The sequence below is a fragment of the Stenella coeruleoalba genome (genome assembly GCF_951394435.1).
Source record: "Stenella coeruleoalba genome assembly, chromosome: 3".
Classification (NCBI taxonomy): domain Eukaryota; kingdom Metazoa; phylum Chordata; class Mammalia; order Artiodactyla; family Delphinidae; genus Stenella; species Stenella coeruleoalba.
This window is the reverse complement of record NC_137148.1, coordinates 105,747,805-105,767,246: the sequence shown is the minus strand read 5'-3', so window position 1 is coordinate 105,767,246 and position 19,442 is coordinate 105,747,805. Positions and strand designations below refer to the sequence as shown.

The 19,442-nt window shown below is 36.0% G+C and overlaps 1 protein-coding gene across 2 annotated transcripts in view; it reads left to right on the top strand.

Moving 5' to 3' along the window:
• Positions 1 to 19,442, top strand: part of FBN2 (fibrillin 2) — a 233,974-nt gene that overhangs the window by 203,627 nt on the left and 10,905 nt on the right. For both annotated transcript variants that reach the window (XM_079916031.1, XM_079916032.1), the window contains exons 49-61: positions 2,312 to 2,437; positions 3,105 to 3,257; positions 4,033 to 4,098; positions 4,413 to 4,538; positions 5,115 to 5,234; positions 6,136 to 6,258; positions 6,692 to 6,823; positions 11,747 to 11,872; positions 13,190 to 13,396; positions 14,347 to 14,472; positions 16,077 to 16,199; positions 17,553 to 17,669; positions 18,285 to 18,413. In XM_079916031.1, the coding sequence (XP_079772157.1) occupies positions 2,312 to 2,437; positions 3,105 to 3,257; positions 4,033 to 4,098; positions 4,413 to 4,538; positions 5,115 to 5,234; positions 6,136 to 6,258; positions 6,692 to 6,823; positions 11,747 to 11,872; positions 13,190 to 13,396; positions 14,347 to 14,472; positions 16,077 to 16,199; positions 17,553 to 17,669; positions 18,285 to 18,413 (1,674 nt within the window). The remainder of the gene's footprint in view (positions 1 to 2,311; positions 2,438 to 3,104; positions 3,258 to 4,032; positions 4,099 to 4,412; positions 4,539 to 5,114; positions 5,235 to 6,135; positions 6,259 to 6,691; positions 6,824 to 11,746; positions 11,873 to 13,189; positions 13,397 to 14,346; positions 14,473 to 16,076; positions 16,200 to 17,552; positions 17,670 to 18,284; positions 18,414 to 19,442) is intronic.

Sequence of the window (19,442 nt, the reverse complement as noted above, 5' to 3'; positions counted from 1 at the left end):
TACAAGAACACTGTAACCACATCAAAAGTGGGTCCCAGAATTGCCTGGTGGACATGATGAAGACCGACCTTTTTACAGTTACTTTATTTCACTTTTGTACAAATTATTTTTAACAGTTTTGTTGAAATTCAGAAGCACCAGCATCTTAGTGTGGTTCTTCTAACGTGAAATGATTGTTAAGAGTTTTTTTGCCTTTGAGTTACCCAGTTTCTTAAAAAAATTCTAAGTAGCTCTACTGTTCACACTCAAGGGACTTATATAGATGGAACTGAAGGAAACAGTTCACTTAGTTAAATTTAATTTCTTTTCAGACCATATAATTACAAATAATAGGTATCCCTAGTCATTCCAATTTGGTGTTTATATCTTGTCCCTTTTTTGTCTGATTTGTATAGTTCCTTGTAAGATTGTCTAGTGTTTTTAATACTTAAAAATAATCAATAATAATACTAGAAGCATCTTAGCAAAAACTCTCTTGAAAAGTTTAAGATCCTTTCTTTCATTTTCTTTGTTTATATTTAATCTCAATTCTTCAACATCCCTGTGATTCATCTCTTTATGGAGCAAGGATAGCAGCAGTGTGTCAGCCATAAGGAGGAAATAGAAATGCATATGTCTCTTTGTATCAGAAAGACTTAGCTACCTTTTTTCTTAGTGAAAAAAAATCTATGATTCACTTACATATTTTTAAACCTCAGGAGTATTTCTTTATCCACTGATAAACAACATCACTATTTCACATGTTGTAAGAATGGGTTTTTAACTAACTTACTTCACTGTAAGAATATTTCCTTCATCCTATCAATAGAATCTCTTCTACCAATTTTCCTAGATGAAATGCTTTCTAACGTGACTATATGTACACTCACACACACACACACACACACACACACACACACACACATAAATCCATCCTGACATTCAGTGGACATTACAGTGGACACAGCATCTTTTAGGTGCTGGAAACGCAAAAAGGAAGTTTTTTTCTTACAGGTAACTTACTGCCTAAGAGAAAAGACATATTTCGTAAGAAACCCCGTTTTGTAAAGATATCCTTACAATTCAGCATGACGGACACTGTACTGGGATCTGTTCAGGATGTGGGATCACAGTAGGAGGCTGTGAATAATGATGGTGGTGGTGAGAGGATGGCATGTCAGGAAGCCTGTCACAAAGGATTGGTGACATTTGAGGTGTCTCTGAAATGTTGGATAGAAATTTACTTATCAAAGAAGGAAATGGAACAGAGAGGCATTTTGAAAAGAGGGGCAGCACAGACGTGGTAAGGGGCATCGATTGGCCAGCTCAAAAGATTGCACTCAGTGCTGCAGGCAGTATGGAGCACTGCAGGTTGCTTTAGAAACGATGTGGTGCGACTCACTCATTAAAATTCTGCAAATACAAATTGAGAATGTAGAATGTGCCAGACACTGTGCTAGACTAAGCTGAGGGTGCAGCAGTGATCCAGACAGACAGACACATCACATAAGAGACACATCACATAAGTCCTCATGGAGCTTATGTTCTAACGTGCCTGAAATTGTGTAATGTTTATTCATTTAGTTAAAATAACCCATTAAATAAGCACTTCCAATGAAAAAAGGCCGAACATCGCTGGTAAGGAATCCTTGTGTATTTTTAGGAACCATTCTGGGGTCAGGTGGAAATGATAAAATTCTCAACACATGTCTGAGTTCCCCTAGTTCCACAGGCACAGATTTTCAAAATAGGTGTGTGTTTTAGAAAACCAGCCCTGGTGGCAGTGTGAAGAGGAGAGAAGGAGATGCAGCAGTCCAGCTGGGAGATTTGCAATAATCCAGGCGACAAATGATGTTGAGTTTGAATGTAGAGGGGAGATAGAAATTACAGGCCACATGCTGCTTGCATGTGAAAGTTGAAAGGTCAGGGAGAGGAATAAATGTGATTCCAGGTCCCCAGTGTGGATTGCTGAGAGGGGCATCATAGAAGGGGACCATTGCTGAGGATGCGATGCCTGTGAGACATTGAAGTGGTCCTGTCAGGTAGGCAGGTGGATGTAAAAACACCCCCAGGGGTCAAGTCTGGAGAGCTAGAGACCGACTTGGGAGTCTGGGGCTATGGTTGATTGAAACTGGATGTAATCTTTGACTTTTGAGGCAGTAACACTTTATTTTTTAAAGATAAGTTAAACGTATACATAATACAATGTATTGTTTCATGTTAAATATCCAATGGCTAGTGAACTGTTAGAGTGTGGACAAATTATTTATTTTCAAATATTGAACAATGTTTTGATTTAATTCAATCAATAAATTATCCTGCTCTTCTGCAGATATAAATGAATGTGATGAAGATCCCAACATCTGTCTTTTCGGTTCCTGCACCAATACTCCTGGGGGCTTCCAGTGCATTTGTCCCCCTGGTTTTGTATTGTCTGATAATGGACGGAGATGCTTCGGTAAGTTTTGAAATGGCTTCTCTGTCATAATTGGCCCTTAAACTTCAAAGCTAGATAGTAAGCCATGATTCAGTGTTTGTCACTAAAAATATATGTCTCTGGCAAATACATCATCTGTAAGTTTAAAATGTAGGTCTCAGATGTATATGCACTGGACAATTTTTAAGGCACTTTGAATTATTGGCTCTGTTTCTACATTTTAAAAAGACTTCATGCTAAAAGAAAAATTGTTATCTTATTTCATCATTTTCATTCTGTTGTTGGCATAGATGTTTTGTACATTGGTGAGGAGTTGCTTCTGATATGATGTAACTTACTGAAAATTACCTAGATTGATTTTGTTAGGCTATAATGTAACAGTGGGGGAAAAAAAGACATGGAAATTATTTTAATATTGAGCATAATTTGTCACATTTCCTAAGCACATTATTAAAATATTGTAAATATTGTAAATAATTAAATATAGTTTTACAGAGCGGTCAGTTTAAACTGGCAAGTGTTAATCAGCAATTGAGGATTTCCAGACCTATCTTTTAACTGCTAATCTAATCTGCATCACATGTTCAGCCCATGAGAAATGTTCTGTCGGAAACAGAGTTATATACAAATTATTCCATCTTTTAAAATGACCAGTAAGGAGATCTGTGATGTTTGCTTTCTTGATTAGATACTCGCCAGAGCTTCTGTTTCACAAACTTTGAAAATGGAAAGTGCTCCGTACCCAAAGCTTTCAATACCACAAAGGCGAAATGCTGCTGTAGTAAGATGCCAGGAGAGGGCTGGGGGGACCCCTGTGAGCTGTGCCCCAAAGATGATGAAGGTAAGAGCAACAACTACATAAAATGCCACTTTGCACTAGTTTGGGACTGTCTGGCGGAACCCAGTTGGACTATGTAATTTATGAGTATTTTGAGGATGAAATTATTGTGAGCAACCTAGTCTCAGGAACTTCTTTCAACTTTTGTATTCAACATGTGTACATGCAGGGAGTTACCACGTTATTTCATTTCTCCCACCAAGGCTAGTATTACTTGTTTTGAAAGGAATGAATTTGAGAGGTGCAGGGCAAGAGATCCAAGGAGGGGATGAAAATTATATTCCAGATTGCTGCGGGAGTCCCACATGGGTATTGTATCCCACGCTGTGGCTCCCAGCCTCTTATGTGAAGTTCTGAGAAGCTGAGTCAGCACAATAGCCATTTGCAGGAATAGACCAAGAACCTCACAGATCTAGTTAGCACAGCTGAAGGGTACAATTGTTTCAGCAGTCTTGGAATTGGCCTGGTCTGTAGGCCAGAGGTAGCTTCTGTGTGTAATGGGCAGAGAGGCTCTTTGGCTGACCAACATTAAACAAGCAAGCAGACAGAAGCAGACACCCTCCATAGGTGGTACTCTGGGAGGAGCTGGACAAGCTCAGGTGACCTCTAAATATGCTCAGCGTTGCTTTTGCAATAAATTATAAAAACAGAAAAACTCTTACTAAAAACAGCCTTGTAGAGGAGAAGTAAGCCTCATTTCATGTATTATCAGTAATCAGTTAAGTTCTCTGATAGTTGAGACTCTTTGATAATGGGTAATTTGTGTTTTTCTCTGTAGTGGCATTCCAGGATTTGTGTCCCTATGGCCATGGAACTGTTCCTAGTCTTCATGATACCCGTGAAGGTGTGGTTTGATATATTTTATTTTTATAGTCTTACATAAGTAAATTTTTGTACATTTATTTTATAATCATGCTGATTTTACTGTATAACATAGTATATTGCATTTAATACACAAATACAATATTTATTATATAGTTATCATATGCACTATATTTATCATAAGACTATGTTGTAACATGTGAAATACATTATATATTTCTCTGATAAAAGAATTGTTTATATGTTTTAAAATTTTTAAGCCTCTTTTGAATAGATATATACAGTTTGGGCATATCTTTTTATGTAAGAGAGTTCATGGGTGATTCTGTATTTTAGATGTCAATGAATGTCTTGAGAGCCCTGGCATTTGTTCAAATGGTCAGTGTATCAACACAGATGGGTCTTTTCGCTGTGAATGTCCAATGGGTTACAACCTTGATTACACTGGAGTACGCTGTGTGGGTAAGTGCTGACTCCACATTTCACACTTTGAAAGTTCTGTTTTCTTTCTTATATTCAGCAAAAGGTCTCTCAGGCCCCATGGGTGGCAGTGGGATTTACAAAGCCAGGATAAGTAGCTAGTAACTGCTCTTTCTTCTCCCATTCTACATTTTCCAGTAGACCTGGTTTATGTGAAGATGGGGAGAGTTGCCCAACCTCTGCCTTCAACCAAATATACAAACTCTGATGTGTCTAGAGATTTACAATTGCCAAAACCACTAACTGGGAAAGAGATCCATTTTACTTTATGACTTTCCACTTCTGCTCTGGTGGCAGAAGACCACATCCCTCCCTGGGTTTGTGTTTTTTTTTAGGGCAAGCCACGGCTGTCTGAAGGCTCAGATCATTGCACACTTGATCTCTCGGGGTTCTCTGCATAAAGGCCAGCCAGCCAAGGCCAAGGGGGGTTGCAAGAGTCATGTGTGCCCTGCACAGATCTGGGACATGTGTGAGGGCCAGATGGATATTCATGGGCATACTGCTATAAAACTAAACCTTCTCCAGATTTTGTGGCACTTTCTTATTCTTCTTTTTCAGATACCGATGAATGTTCAATTGGCAATCCCTGTGGAAATGGGACGTGCACCAATGTTATTGGGAGTTTTGAATGCAACTGCAACGAAGGCTTTGAGCCAGGGCCCATGATGAATTGTGAAGGCAAGTGATACTTTTCTTTAGTATTATTTCTTCTTGATATAGAAAGGGTTTTTCATGTCTCAGCTTTTATTTATACTATTCTGACGTTCTATTGATGATTATATTCATCACAAACATATTTTTCTTTATCTCAGTGAGCATAGTTACAAAAGCTACTTTAAAGCCCTTGTCTGATAATTCCAGCATCTTGGTCCTCTCAGAGTTGGCGTCAGTTGCTTATCTTTTCCCTTGAGATTGGGTCACATTTTCCTGGTTCCTAAGTAATTTTGGATTATGCCCTGGATATTGTGAATGATGTTTTCTGGAATCAGTTATATTATTTTGAAGAATATTGACGGTTTTGTCTTAGCAGGCAGTTAACTTGGATAAATATAAAAGTGGACTGTCAGGCCTGTGGAAGACAATGGTTCAGATTTCAGTTCTGTTCTTTAAACCCTAGTGGCTAGCTTCTTTGATTTTGGCCTACACATGTATGGTTAAGTCAGCAACTTGGGCTGCATTTGTGCAAAAAAATGAAAAAGGTATTTCTCTACCTCTGGTCCTCTCATTTCCGGGATTCCTCCTCATTCTTCAGCAGCCTTGGTTGCCCCAAGGCTCCCTTCCCTGAATCCTCCTGGACAGAAGCTCAGAAAGGTTCTACTGAAGATTTAGCTGCCAGGTGCTGCTGTCAGGACTGGTGCTATCCACAGGAAAAAAAAATTTGAGAACCTATTCTTTGCCTGTTGTTTGCTGACTTTCAGTTCACCACTAAAAACCACTTCAGGTGTTATTTTTGTATTTTTTACAGAGTTTATAGTTGTTATTTGTTGGAGGATGAGTTAGGTGCAAATACATCAGTGTTTATTTGAGCAAGTAATTAGAACTCTAGGCTGAGCACATGCCTGCCTGTTTTCTTGATCAGATATCAATGAGTGTGCCCAGAACCCACTGCTGTGTGCTTTCCGCTGCATGAACACCTTCGGGTCCTACGAATGCACATGCCCGATTGGCTATGCCCTCAGGGAAGACCAGAAGATGTGCAAAGGTAAGGCTACAGACAGGGGAGTAGTTAGCACTTTATTTGCCATGCTGGAAATACATTTTAATGAGTTTATGGTTCTCAGCTGTCTTCTTCTAGAGCTTTAGAGAAATGTATCTGACAACATTGCTGGTAGATTTCCATATCTAGATAACAAGATACTTGATGGTCTGTCCAGTCAAGTCAAAAATAAGATGTCACACTCTTGAGCTCTTATTAAAGCAAAGATAGCCCTTTCCTGAACTTCTTATCTTTAGGACCAATGCTGAAATTTTATAAATCTAGAATACAGCCAACGGTTGAAAAAGACTGGGCTCCTCCTTTCTCTGTTACATAATAAGAGCCAGAAGACCAAAAAAGTGACTTAAAAATACTAAACAATACCCTGTTCCTGAAAATTTCTTACTTCTATGTTTTTCCTGTTAAAAATATTTTATAGACCTGGATGAATGTGCTGAAGGGCTACATGACTGTGAATCTAGGGGCATGATGTGTAAGAATCTGATTGGCACCTTCATGTGCATCTGCCCGCCTGGGATGACCCGAAGGCCTGATGGAGAAGGCTGTGTAGGTAAGGCTTTATGGGATGGTGTCTTTTTATTTAATACTTCTACTCCAAGATAGATTTACAGCGCTATTCCCAAATCATCCTAACTGCAAGCCAGCTATTTTCCAGCTGTTTCAAGGCTGTGCTATATAGCTAGATTTCTTCGATCTCAGGGTCCATGCTAATACAGTAGGTTCTGGATAATACAGTGGAGATTATGCTTGTCCTAGAATATATGCCTTCTTGTTTATCATAATTCTCTGTCTTGTAAATCTAAATCATTAAATTTAGAAGTGTGGAAAAAAACTCCTTGAAACAATGCTACTTACTTATGTAGCAAAATTAAAAGTATGAGTTAATATTCTCGCTTTTGTATCACTCCATGAATGAGGAGAGTAATGAGGCAGGTAATCTCCAGAACTCTGTAACAGGCTGGGTATTTCTGTGACTTAGCCATATTTTTTAATGTTTTTGGACCTCAGTTAATTCATCTTTAAAGGGAGGAGGTAGGGCTGGGGCTCTAAGATCACCTCAGGAATTTGAAACGTTATGATTTTATGATGAGTACTGAAGTATCACACCGTGTAAGCTGGTCATGGCCACCCCATCCAGTATCTCAGCACTTACTCCCTAAAGTGTTGTCGCCTGAGGCACTGCAGCCCACGACACGGTCTTCCTCCTTCTTGAGAATAAGTGTCTCCCCTTCTTTAATTAATAATCTGCTGTGCTCCCTTTTTAACCTCCAATACCTGGAAAAATGTGGATATTTTTGGAGGAACATTTGAAGATTACTAATAACTTCTTATTGGGGAAAAAATAACATAATAATAGTATTTCTTAAAATAAATCTATTAGTGATTGCCTGGTGCTAAGAGTCAGAATGGAGAGTGGCTGTAAATGGTTGCTGGGGATCCTTTTGGGAAATGGAAACGTTTTAAAACTGGATTGTGGCAATGACTGTACGACTCCAGAATTTACTAAAAATCGCTGAATTGTACACTTAAAAATGGAAATTTTATAGCCAGTAAATAATACCTCAGTAAAGTTGTTTTTAAAAATGAATCTACCATAGGAAAAGAAACATGAGGATGTCCACTAAATTTTGGTTGTAGTAACAACCGAAAAAAAAAAAAAAGAGAGTAGGAAACAACCTAAATGCCCATCACAGGATGACAGCTAAATAAATGTGGCATGGCAATGCTATGAAACCTTACAGAGCAGTTAAAAGGAATAAAATAGATATGCGTATGTACTGAAGTAAAAATAACTCTAAATATTTGGTTACAGAATAATATATACAATGTGTCATATTTTAAAGAAAATTGTAAATCATACAATATTTTTTCTGTAGGTACATATGCAAGCCAGTAAATACACAGGAAAAGATTTATTTATTTTTAACCATTAATTCTTTATTTTTGTGTTTATATTGCAACATCATATTGGAATACAAAAGCTTTTCCCCAAGGCCAGCATGCTTTCTTCCACAACAAATTACACTCCAGGTTCTCACTATTGATAACATATATTTAGTTACAAGATGTGCATGCAAAAGCAAAATATGCTTTGTGTGACTTAAGGCCTTGTGAATATTTAATAAACTTGGTGTAATGAATATTATTAGGAGAGAAAAATGATTTGAAAGTAGTAAGATTGATGATATAACACGAATCAAGAGGGATATAAGGTAATTGTATCATTTTACTGTATTCAGCAACCAGAAAAATCTGAATTTTAGCTATCAAACTGGAAAAATATGGTGTATTATTTTCTCTGCAAATAGCCAAATAGATTAAAAATTAAAAGACTCTATTAGGTTCATTATACAATATGCAAACTGTAAAATATTATTAATCTTTTCTATCGTTACTAGGTTTCTGTGGCAACTTGGAAAATCTTATGCTCAAGAGAAATTTCCCAACATTTGTTTGCATTGTCAGGAAAATTTTTAAAAAAGAAAGAAAATAAATCTAAGATTTGTAGCAATCAGGTCTTTTTAGATATGTTTCAGTTATACGTTTTGAATTACAAAAAACATAACATTAAAGCAGACAAGATCCAGATGGATGCTAAAATTAGTGGGCAAAAATTTAAGAGAAAAAGGATATAAACGCCAATTCGTAGAAAAAGAATTACATCCAGGGACGCTATTAGAGGTTACTGGTCTGAAGTGAATTCAACTGTATGTGTCAATTTTAATTTTTTACAAAAGAGTGAATTCCTGAATTACATATGTAATATTAAATTAATTTTTAAATGTCTGCAACAACCCATCAGATTATAATTGGATTTCATAGTTTCTTTTAATCTAATAGATATTTCATTCGAAATCCACTACTTAATAAAGTTAAAGTAGATCACCTTAGAGGTTTGGTTATGCAGTGGTTCTTTCAAAAACACTGTTTTTCTAAGATCTGAAAACACTGTTCTTACAAGATCTGAAAACCAAGTTAAACCTAGACTCTTAAGTCATGTTTATAGAGTAATATATGTTTCTCAAAGTGTATGAAAGGGTAGAAATAACATGTATGGAAGACACTGTTACAATTCTGACTTCTTACGCATGAGATCCGTTGTAATTTTTTTTTTTTTTTTTTTTTTTTGGTTGCATTGGGTCTTTGTTGCTGCGTGCGAGCTTTCTCTAGTTGTGGCCAGTGGGAGCTACTCTTCGTTGCAGTGCGCGGGCTTGTCATTGCGGTGGCTTCTCTGTTGCAGAGCACAGGCTCTAGGCACGCAGGCTTCAGTAGTTGCAGCACGTGGGCTCAGTAGTTGCAGCGTGCAGGCTTCAGTAGTTGTGGCGCACAGGCTTAGTTGCTCTACGGCATGTGGGATCTTCCCAGACCAGGGATTGAACCCATGTTCCCTGCAATTGACAGGGGGATTCTTAACCACTGCATCACCAAGGAAGTCCCCATTGTAATTTCTTTTTGTCAAGTTATCTCAGGGATTCTCAGTACCAAAGGTGTGAAAGCAAAAGTAATCCAAGACTTTAAGATACATCAAGTTATCTTTCAAGTATAAAAGCTGTACTATATATCATCAAACATGGCAGAACTCACTCAGTATATCCAACAAAAGCCCTTCTTGAAAAAAGTAATTCAAATCAGACAACTAAAATACTAATCAAAATAAAGGTATCAACATTAGGGACAGGATGAGATCAAGAAGGTAGACCTTGAACCCTCAGATTCTAGAAATAAGAAACACTGTACAATTTTTTAAATCCATAACTCAGTTTAATACTTTTGCATATACTTTAAAACTTATGCAATAAGTTTCCTAAAAGAAAAAATATATATCTTTAACAAGAAACATCACAGTGAGTTTCAGAACAATAAGAGCAAGTGAAAATCCTTAAAGCTCCCAAGAGAGCAAAACCAGATTCCCTACAAATGAACCTTAATACTGGGTAAAAGAAAACAGTGGAGCATCAGTATTTTCAAAACATTCTAAGGAAAAATAATTTTGAACTAAAATTTTATATCCAATCTAGTGATAAAGCAAACAAAAATATGGCATTGTCAGAAATGTGTTGTAGAATATTTATCACCCACGTACCCTCTCTGAAATGATTACCAAATTATATTCCAATATATTTTTTAAAGTTAATTCAAGAGGAAGTAGTAGTATACGTGAAGCAATGGTAAGCCAAGAAACCAGTAACCCTTATTATGTGGTTTAAATAGATGCTGGTGGTCCATAAAAACAAAAACATAACAAACCAAAATTTCTCGACCACATCAACATGGCAGGTGACACAGGGAGAGAAGAGAAAGAAGTCATACCAAGGTACTCGTTATGGTCAGAAGCTTTTGAAACAGATACCTCTTGATATTAATAGAAAAATATTCATTAAAGTGTATGTTGAAGTTGTTTCATGGTTACCACTGGAAGAATAGAAGATTACAACTTCCAGACATGAGTTAGGGATGAGAGGAGGGCAGAGAAAACTAGACTGATCGAAGAAATATTGAGAGAAGGGGGCAATAGCATGGTAAATATAAAATAATATAAAATGGCAGGCAAGAGTCCAAACATATCAGTTTGGAAATAGTTCAAATTTCTGTTAAAAGGCAAATGTACTTTTAAAAATTATTTTACAATGCAGCTTGGTGCTTTTTACAAGAAACGTACCAAATCAAAATGTGAGCTAGATTGAAAATAAAGGGGTAGGACAAGATATTCAAGGCAAATGCTAATAAAAAGCAAGCACATGCAAAATAAATATTAACAGATTGAAGATTGAAAAGTATAGACATGAAGGGAGCAATTAATCAGAAGGATTTAATTGTCATGAGTTCTCATGCTTCTGACAACATTGATTTGAAAAATACCTCAAACAAAATTTACAAAATATCAAATAAACACAATAAGTAAGTATATAGGGATTTTAATAAAACAATTTTGCTCTAATATATTTATTTATCACCAATCAAAAGACCAGTACGGCCTAAATTCCTTCTTCCATTAGCCGCCCTTAACACACTGCTCCACTCCTGTGATTTTACTCAAAGGCAGTCTAGGAACTTGTCCTTTATCCATGGCCTAAGTGCCCTTTTACCCTACTCTCCACCTCTCCCTAACACCTACCCCCCCTTTCCCGCCCTCAGCCTCTCTCTCATATCACATAAATTGGTATCCTCTTCCCCAAAGTTCTTTCTCTCCTTGTCAAGTAATCCCTTTTGGAGGCCAATTTTCTTATTCTCCATCAAATATCACCTCTTCCCCGAAAAGAGGAAGAGGAAAAGAAGGAAAGGGAAAAAAAAACACTTTGTTAACCAAGAACCCATCTTGGAAGGATGAGGTATATTTAAAAATAAATTAGTATTCTATCATATTAGTATTTTGGTGAGGAAGTTTTAAATATGATATAACCCATTAGAAGATAAACTTGTAAATTACAATTTTATAGTCTACTCATGATTCACATTATTTGCTTTTCTAAAGATGAAAATGAATGCAGGACCAAGCCAGGAATCTGTGAAAATGGGCGTTGCGTTAACACTATTGGGAGCTATAGGTGCGAGTGTAATGAAGGCTTTCAGTCAAGCTCTTCAGGAACTGAATGCCTTGGTAAGTTGATAAACGAGTATATTTTACTTGGTAAATGAAACATCTGTTTTGTGACATCATCACAGAAGAGTTCTACATATGTATCCTTGTCTGCTAAACAGATTCCCCAATCTGAGTAATAATCCACATACCTCTTCCTTAAAGGTAGACATCTATTAAAATGACATATTTGTATATGTATGTGTTGTACCTACGTCTATGCTTAATGTAAATAACCATCTTAAATGGTCTTTCCAAAATTAAGATTAATTAAGCTCTATGGAAAATGTGACTCTAGTAAAACTTACATCAGGGGATGATTTAATTCCAAAAGAAAATATTTGCTATGTAAGGTAAGCTTTGCTGTATTAATGATATTAAAGAATATGCCACATTTCAAAAATGCAGTGAAAGTTGATTTTTATTTTATGGTACAGGAAAATGTTTTACAAAATATTTTCTTTTGGAAAATATAAGTCTCAGACATTTTAATGATAACATGCATACATCATAAACCATTTTAGTTAATTATGAGCAGGTGTAAAAGTATGGAGTAGTAAAATTTAAGGCAAACAGAGAACTAGCACTCATCACTGGATTTGGTGCAAAAATAGAACATTTCAACTACATCAGATTGTTCTCAAAATGCTGTCATCTGCTTCAAATCCTAGGAAATTATTAGTCAAGAAATTGGCTATTGTTGTCTTAAATCTAGACCTTTTTGGAAATAGAAAAGATAACCTACAGAAAAAGTGTTCTTTTCTGTTCATATTAACAGTTCATTAGGATGGTTCTTAAAACCACATAAAAGATCTCTTTGCCTACTTATATCATTGAAATCCCTTTATTTATAATTAAAAAACTACTTAATCCAATGTTTGAACAGTATTTTAGATGTCTAAAATACAGGAGATTAGATTGAATATGTACCAAAATTATAACATAGTCTAGAATTTGCTTTTCAAAAACAAATCCTGTTGCTCATTTGCTTATTTAAAGGGAAATAATTTTCTTTGATTTTCCTTTTATCTGGATTCTACAGGAATGGTAGTTTACTATCACTTAGCTGCAGATGAAAAAAAAAGAAAAATCCCAAATCTATTTCTTAAGTATAGTTTCACTTATTATTAAATTTAATAAACTGTGTTTAGTGAAAGAACACTCCGTGAAATTAATCTCCAACAAAACTTTCTAATCATTGTCTTAAACATTGTCTTAAAAGAATATTTAGCTTTTAAGAAAGTATTTCTAAGGAGAACATTGATTGTCCTATTTAATTTGAAGACCAAGGTGTCAGTTCCTTGACACTGATGCCTATTAACTACATTCTCATTTCAGACAATCGACAGGGACTCTGCTTTGCAGAGGTATTGCAGACCATGTGTCAGATGGCATCCAGCAGCCGTAACCTTGTCACAAAGTCAGAATGCTGCTGCGATGGGGGGCGAGGCTGGGGTCACCAGTGTGAGCTCTGCCCACTTCCTGGAACTGCCCAGTACAAAAAGATATGTCCTCATGGCCCAGGATATACCACTGATGGAAGAGGTAAGGAGTTGAGGAAATTCATGCATATTATTAACACAGTGAACATTAAATCAGATTAATTTTGAAGGAAGTAAAATAATAGCTAAAATATGTGTGCGTATGTTGTGGTTGTATATGCTTTTCGCTAATGCTTCAGAGACTTTGAAAGGTATAATCTTCATATTAAATCTAAAAGGCAGAATCTATTATTATTCCTATTTTAAAAGATAGAAACTGAAGCACAAAGCTTAAACGATAAATCATTTTCCCAAGATCACAGCCTTTTTAAGGGATGGACCAAGGAATGGAACATATCTGTCTAACCCCAAAGCCCATGGATAACTCCTGAACTATACTTGCTTCATTTAAATAAAGGTTACTTGTTTGTTTGTGTGTAACGCATTTGTTTGAGTGTACGCAGGGACTCATTCTGTTGGCAACATATTTACAAACCAGCAAGTCTCATAAATGATTAGTAGTTTCCATTTTTTTGGTACAATCAGTATACTAATGTCCTAAAAATGTCATTTTCCTCTATTACTATACAGATTCTCGACCCTGTGCTTGATTACTTTGCTAATGAAACCCTTTCTTCAGTCTAATACAAGTGTGAATTTAAAACCAATCCATGGTATACTATCACAAATTCCAAATTAGTTGAACTTCAGAGGGGTAGCTTTCTAGATTCCCAAAAACTAATTCATACTTAGATTGCAGAACGAGTAGACTTCTGTGGGGCTTTCAACATAGCCTTCCTTTTGTTTACCTCTTCCTATCACTTCAGATTCTTTTTTTTCTCTCCCTTCTATGTTGCCACTGGACTGAATGATGAAAAGGTACACCAGCACAATTATGAATGTTGGTTCTTAATGATCTGTCAATTCCTTAATTTCTCTTAGTTTCTAACCAGTTTTATTCTTGCATCTGTATTAAATTACATTTGTTTTTGCCTTGGGGTTTTTGGTGGACAGATATTGATGAATGCAAAGTTATGCCAAATCTCTGCACCAATGGTCAGTGCATCAATACCATGGGCTCCTTCCGGTGCTTCTGCAAGGTTGGCTACACCACGGACATCAGCGGAACCTCGTGTGTAGGTAAGGCGAGGCGAGGCGTCTCTGCATCTGGGTGGTTGTTTCCTACATGTCATTTACTGTCAGCAGAGTATCTTTATTATGGAGCTTTGGAATGTACATTTTGTTAAAAAATGCCATTCCTTTCAGCAGTGTGGTTCTTAATATCATAGGAGTTGTCCAAGGCCTTGTCTAGTAATGTGAGACACAGAATTGTTTAATTCATCAAAAAGTCTGTGCAATTAGGGAAACATAGAAATTATTAAAAATATATTTTCAACATTTTATGTTTAATTTAAAATGTATAAAGGCATGTTTGTTTGTCATTCTTTTAATGAAAGAATAGGACTTTTGATTGTGAAATTGTGTGTTTGCATATGGAGAGAGTGCTTTTTGCTTGTTTCTCATTGTGGTTTTTTTGCATAAAATATGCCAATTAAGCATCATCTAAAATTTCCAGTTGCAAAGCAGTCTCAGTACAGAGACCTTCTACATTTTTACAATCTCTTTTTCTAATTTATTTTATTGTCTCATCGACACCATTCTATGACAATTGGAGGGGGTTGGTAGCTTGCCTTTCTGAGTCTTTCCAAAGCATTTAGTTTTCATTAAAGAAAAAAAACTTTTCTCCTTCATATTTCATCAACTTACATCAACTTGTTTTAATAACAAGCATACCTGGCATGAAAAGGTTAAGAAAAACCAAACTAAATCTTAGTAAACATTCAACTCACTTGTTTGGGCAAGAGAGTGATAGAGACTAGGCTATCAATCATGAGCTTTTAGCATTCTGTGGGCTATCAATCAATGTGTTTTATGGGGGAAATGGAGGTGATTTGCTATCAGAGTCCTAGCAGAAAGAAGGTGGCATATTCAAATGAGGACAGTTTACAGAGACTTGTTTTTGACAAAGAGACAGTATATAAAGGTGCGGGTAGAGTGGGCAGAAACTGCAAGGGATAATGCTGAGTGCTGGGACTGTATCACCTCTGGGCCAAAGATAGAGGGAAAGGTTGAAACTTAGAAGAGGGAAGAAGTTTTGCCCAGAGACCTGCCTTGAGAGCATCTGTGACCTCTGATCCCATCTTGCGAGGAGGGAATTGAGGAATTAAGGACCAGCCTGAAGGCAGAGGGCAGGAGAGCCTGCTAATGGTGTCTGTGCAGTTCAGCCTCCTGGGCCCGAAAACAGGGTGGACCAGGGTGAGGACTGCATCTGAAGGGGGAAGTGGGAGGCTTCCAGCACAGTCTGTGATGCCGAAAGATTCTTAGGGGAGTGTCAGCTAAGAGAGGTTGAGAATTCCTGCCACATCCACGTGTCAAAGGAAAGAAACTCTAGCCTTTAAGTTTATGATTCTCAAGCTGTAAACCAAAGTACACCCAATCTAAAAAAATCTAGTGTATTTTTTTAAACCCAGACAGTTGTTCCGGATATTATAATATTTGCCCAAGACACGCTCGACAGAGTAAACCGGTAAATTAATTTAGAGAAAATTGTTCTGTGCCTCATTTCTATTTTCCATTTTAAGTTGAAGAGTAAAAGAAAAAGATGAAGTGAGAATATGGAGGGAGGAAAGGGACTGGTTTTTCCTTCTAACCAATAATTTAATCCTCACATCACTTTTGCTTAGATCTTGATGAATGTTCACAGTCCCCAAAACCCTGCAACTTCATCTGCAAGAACACAGAGGGGAGTTACCAGTGCTCCTGTCCTCGGGGCTATGTCCTACAGGAGGACGGAAAGACATGCAAAGGTGAGTGAAGAGTCTGCATTCTTCTGAAAAAAGAGTCCTCTCTTTTTTCAGATTCAAAGTCAGCTAATCAGGGATGATACTGTGTGTCTCACCTTCACTAAAGCACATCTTCCTAGTGACCATTTTATGATTCATAGAAAATTCTACCAAAGGACACATGCCAGGAGGCAGAGAGAATTAAAACCCGGGTTACAGTGGTTTGCTTCTTACAGCAAACCACCCAAACTGAAAAATAAATTAAATAATACAGAAAGCTATGGTGAAGGAAGAGACTGAACAACTAAAATAATATTTATTTTGTTGCTTATCTGAGATTTCATTTCTCTAAACTATCTTTATTACACATTTACTGCAGAAGATTGAAAATGAATAGGTAAATTTAAATTTTTGCTTACATAGTTTTAGTAGTAATTATCAAACTAAATTAGATAATTAAAAGAGCTTCAATACTATACTCATATGTTCAATTTTGTAGTAAACCTCATCGGTATGAAAATAATGGACTGAGGAAATTCCTGTCTAATTAAATTTTTGAAATACAGTTTATTCTCAAGAAGATGAAGTTTTATTTCCAAGAAATACCAAAAAACAAATACAATAAAATAATAGGAAGCAATATTATACCCTTGGCTCTACTTAGTGAACTGTTATGAGTCAATTTAATTTTGCACGTTTATAGTTATTTTTATTTGAGTGCAACTGTGTGTGTGTGTTTTAAGCTTTAAAATAGTTAGTCTTGTCTGCATCTTACATTGCTCTGTGAATTTATTTAAATGTCTTTTCCCATATTAAGTTCCAATCCAACCAAAATCAGATTTTGAGTTTTCTATCAGTATAGTTCAAATACTAGTTCCATTTATGACTAGAATTATAGATGCTGTGATTTTGCTTCTTCTGGTATTTATGATGGTGTTTTCATTTGGATCCTGAGAACCTGACTCAGTGTTTGTGTTAAGACCTTCATCAATTTTCAGATTCTGTTTTATTTTTGTTTAATCCCTTCTTTAATAGAAATAAGTGACCAGCCATGTGCTAAACTGTGCATTAAATACAAGAATTATAACCTTTGGATATTAGTTTTGAGAACAGTTCATGAACACCACTATGATTCATCCTTTCAGTTTTTTATTTTAAGAAAACTTTGTGGTATGTATCACCTTAGCCATCCTATCATTGTAGCCCATGATATTTATGCTGCTTAAGTATGTGAAAAGAAACTCCTTGCCATATGCATATGGATATCTACAAAGCTTCCAACAAAAATCTAGACAAAATACTCCTTGTGGCTTCCTGAGAAAGGAGGCAAAGCCAGATAACTCTGCTCCAATTTCATAGGCTTCTCTTTCATTGCAGACCTTGATGAATGTCAAACCAAACAGCACAACTGCCAGTTCCTCTGTGTCAACACTCTGGGAGGTTTTACCTGTAAATGTCCACCTGGTTTCACACAGCATCACACTGCTTGTATTGGTAAGACAAAACTACAAAAGAGAAATTTTGCAAACTTTTAGTAGAAGCCTAAAACTGTACTAAAAAAATGGTAGAATAATGGCTCAGTATTTACATTAAAACCAATCCCTCATAATTACTGGTCTAAAAATGTTGTTAATAATAGATTTTTTTTCACTAGAACAATATCCAAAGGAAAAAATCCTGTATAGTCCAAGCACATGCACATGAGGTGTATTCCAGGCAATGCCTTTATATTGCATTCTAAATATAACCATGTTTGTTCAGATAAAATATGAGTAAAGGCTCACTGTAGTTTAGAACATGCTAATGAATATGCTGGGTTTTTTTTTTTATGTTAGAAGGCACACAGGTTAAGAGACTTTGTCTGTACTATCGAAAACCATGTCCTCAATTGACCCAAAATATGCTCTAATTTCAAATCTCTTGAAATATATTTTTTCTGACCATTTTTGCCTTTAACATGACCATGAATAATGGTATACATTTCCCTAAAATTCTGTTCTCACATCATGAAACTTAGGCTTTCATACTTCACTTTTTACTTCATGTAGTAAAATTTGAGTCATATAATAATTGGGAAGCTTGACGCTCTCCCACTTTGTGCTTTGCTAGACAACAATGAATGTGGGTCTCAGCCTTCACTTTGTGGAGCAAAAGGAATCTGTCAAAACACCCCTGGAAGTTTCAGCTGCGAATGCCAAAGAGGGTTCTCTCTTGATGCCACGGGACTGAACTGTGAAGGTGAGTTTATTTGCTCAAATATTCTTATTCTAATACAGCAAACTGTTTTCTTTTAACTTCCAAGCCACTCAATGAGCAATTGAGATCATCTCAAAAGAAAAAAAATTAACAAAATAAAACCCAGAAATTGATTTTTTTGTTCATAAATTTTCATATATCATTTTGGGGGCAGAGGAAAACCTTAATGTGATGAAACAAAAATTCTGTGAGTACAAATTGGCTTCTAAAGTAACTGTTTACCTAATTACTGATCTAAAAAAGAATTGAACTGAAAAAGAATTCTGTACCTAATTTAGTTTACAGTAGTGTATGAGTATACCAGAAAAAAATTGGATGTCTGTTCCATGATACTTGAATGTGTAAATATTACATGTAAGACAAAGAACGAATTATAGAGAACCGAAAAAATGTACAGAAAGCTCTGGGAAAAACTGATGGCGATTTTATTTGGTCTGAGACTCCTGATTCACTCTCTTTTCTATAAAGGGCATTTCCTATAAAGTCTCTGTCACAATAGGTATTTCCTATTAAGTCCAAGGGAACATTTAAGTAGGAATAAAATAAGAATTTGCCTGCGGTCAATAAAATATTATATTGTTCTTCAGTATTTCTATTGCATGTGCTAGCGTATGAGACAAATGTACTAGGATTGGTAGCTTTTACAAAATGCTCATGCCAGAGATTCTGAGAGCATATACATCCCCTTTATATTTTTATATACAATTGTAATTTATGTCTTTATTGATATTAGTCACCCTTTAATTAATTATTCTTAGAAATATATGATTTTGAATTCTAGAAATATATTCAAAATTGTTAATATTCTCTAAGAATTTCTCAAAGTTTTTAATATACTCTAAGAATTATAGGACTTTTATATGTATCTAATTTTCCGCCAAGAAAAATTCAGTTTAAAAATTTTCTATTTTAATATTTTGTATTCGAAGTCATTGAGACTTTGAAAGTATTCTGAACATACAGCTGCTTGCCATGTGTGGGTTTGGCTTGTAACCATCCACATAAGATATC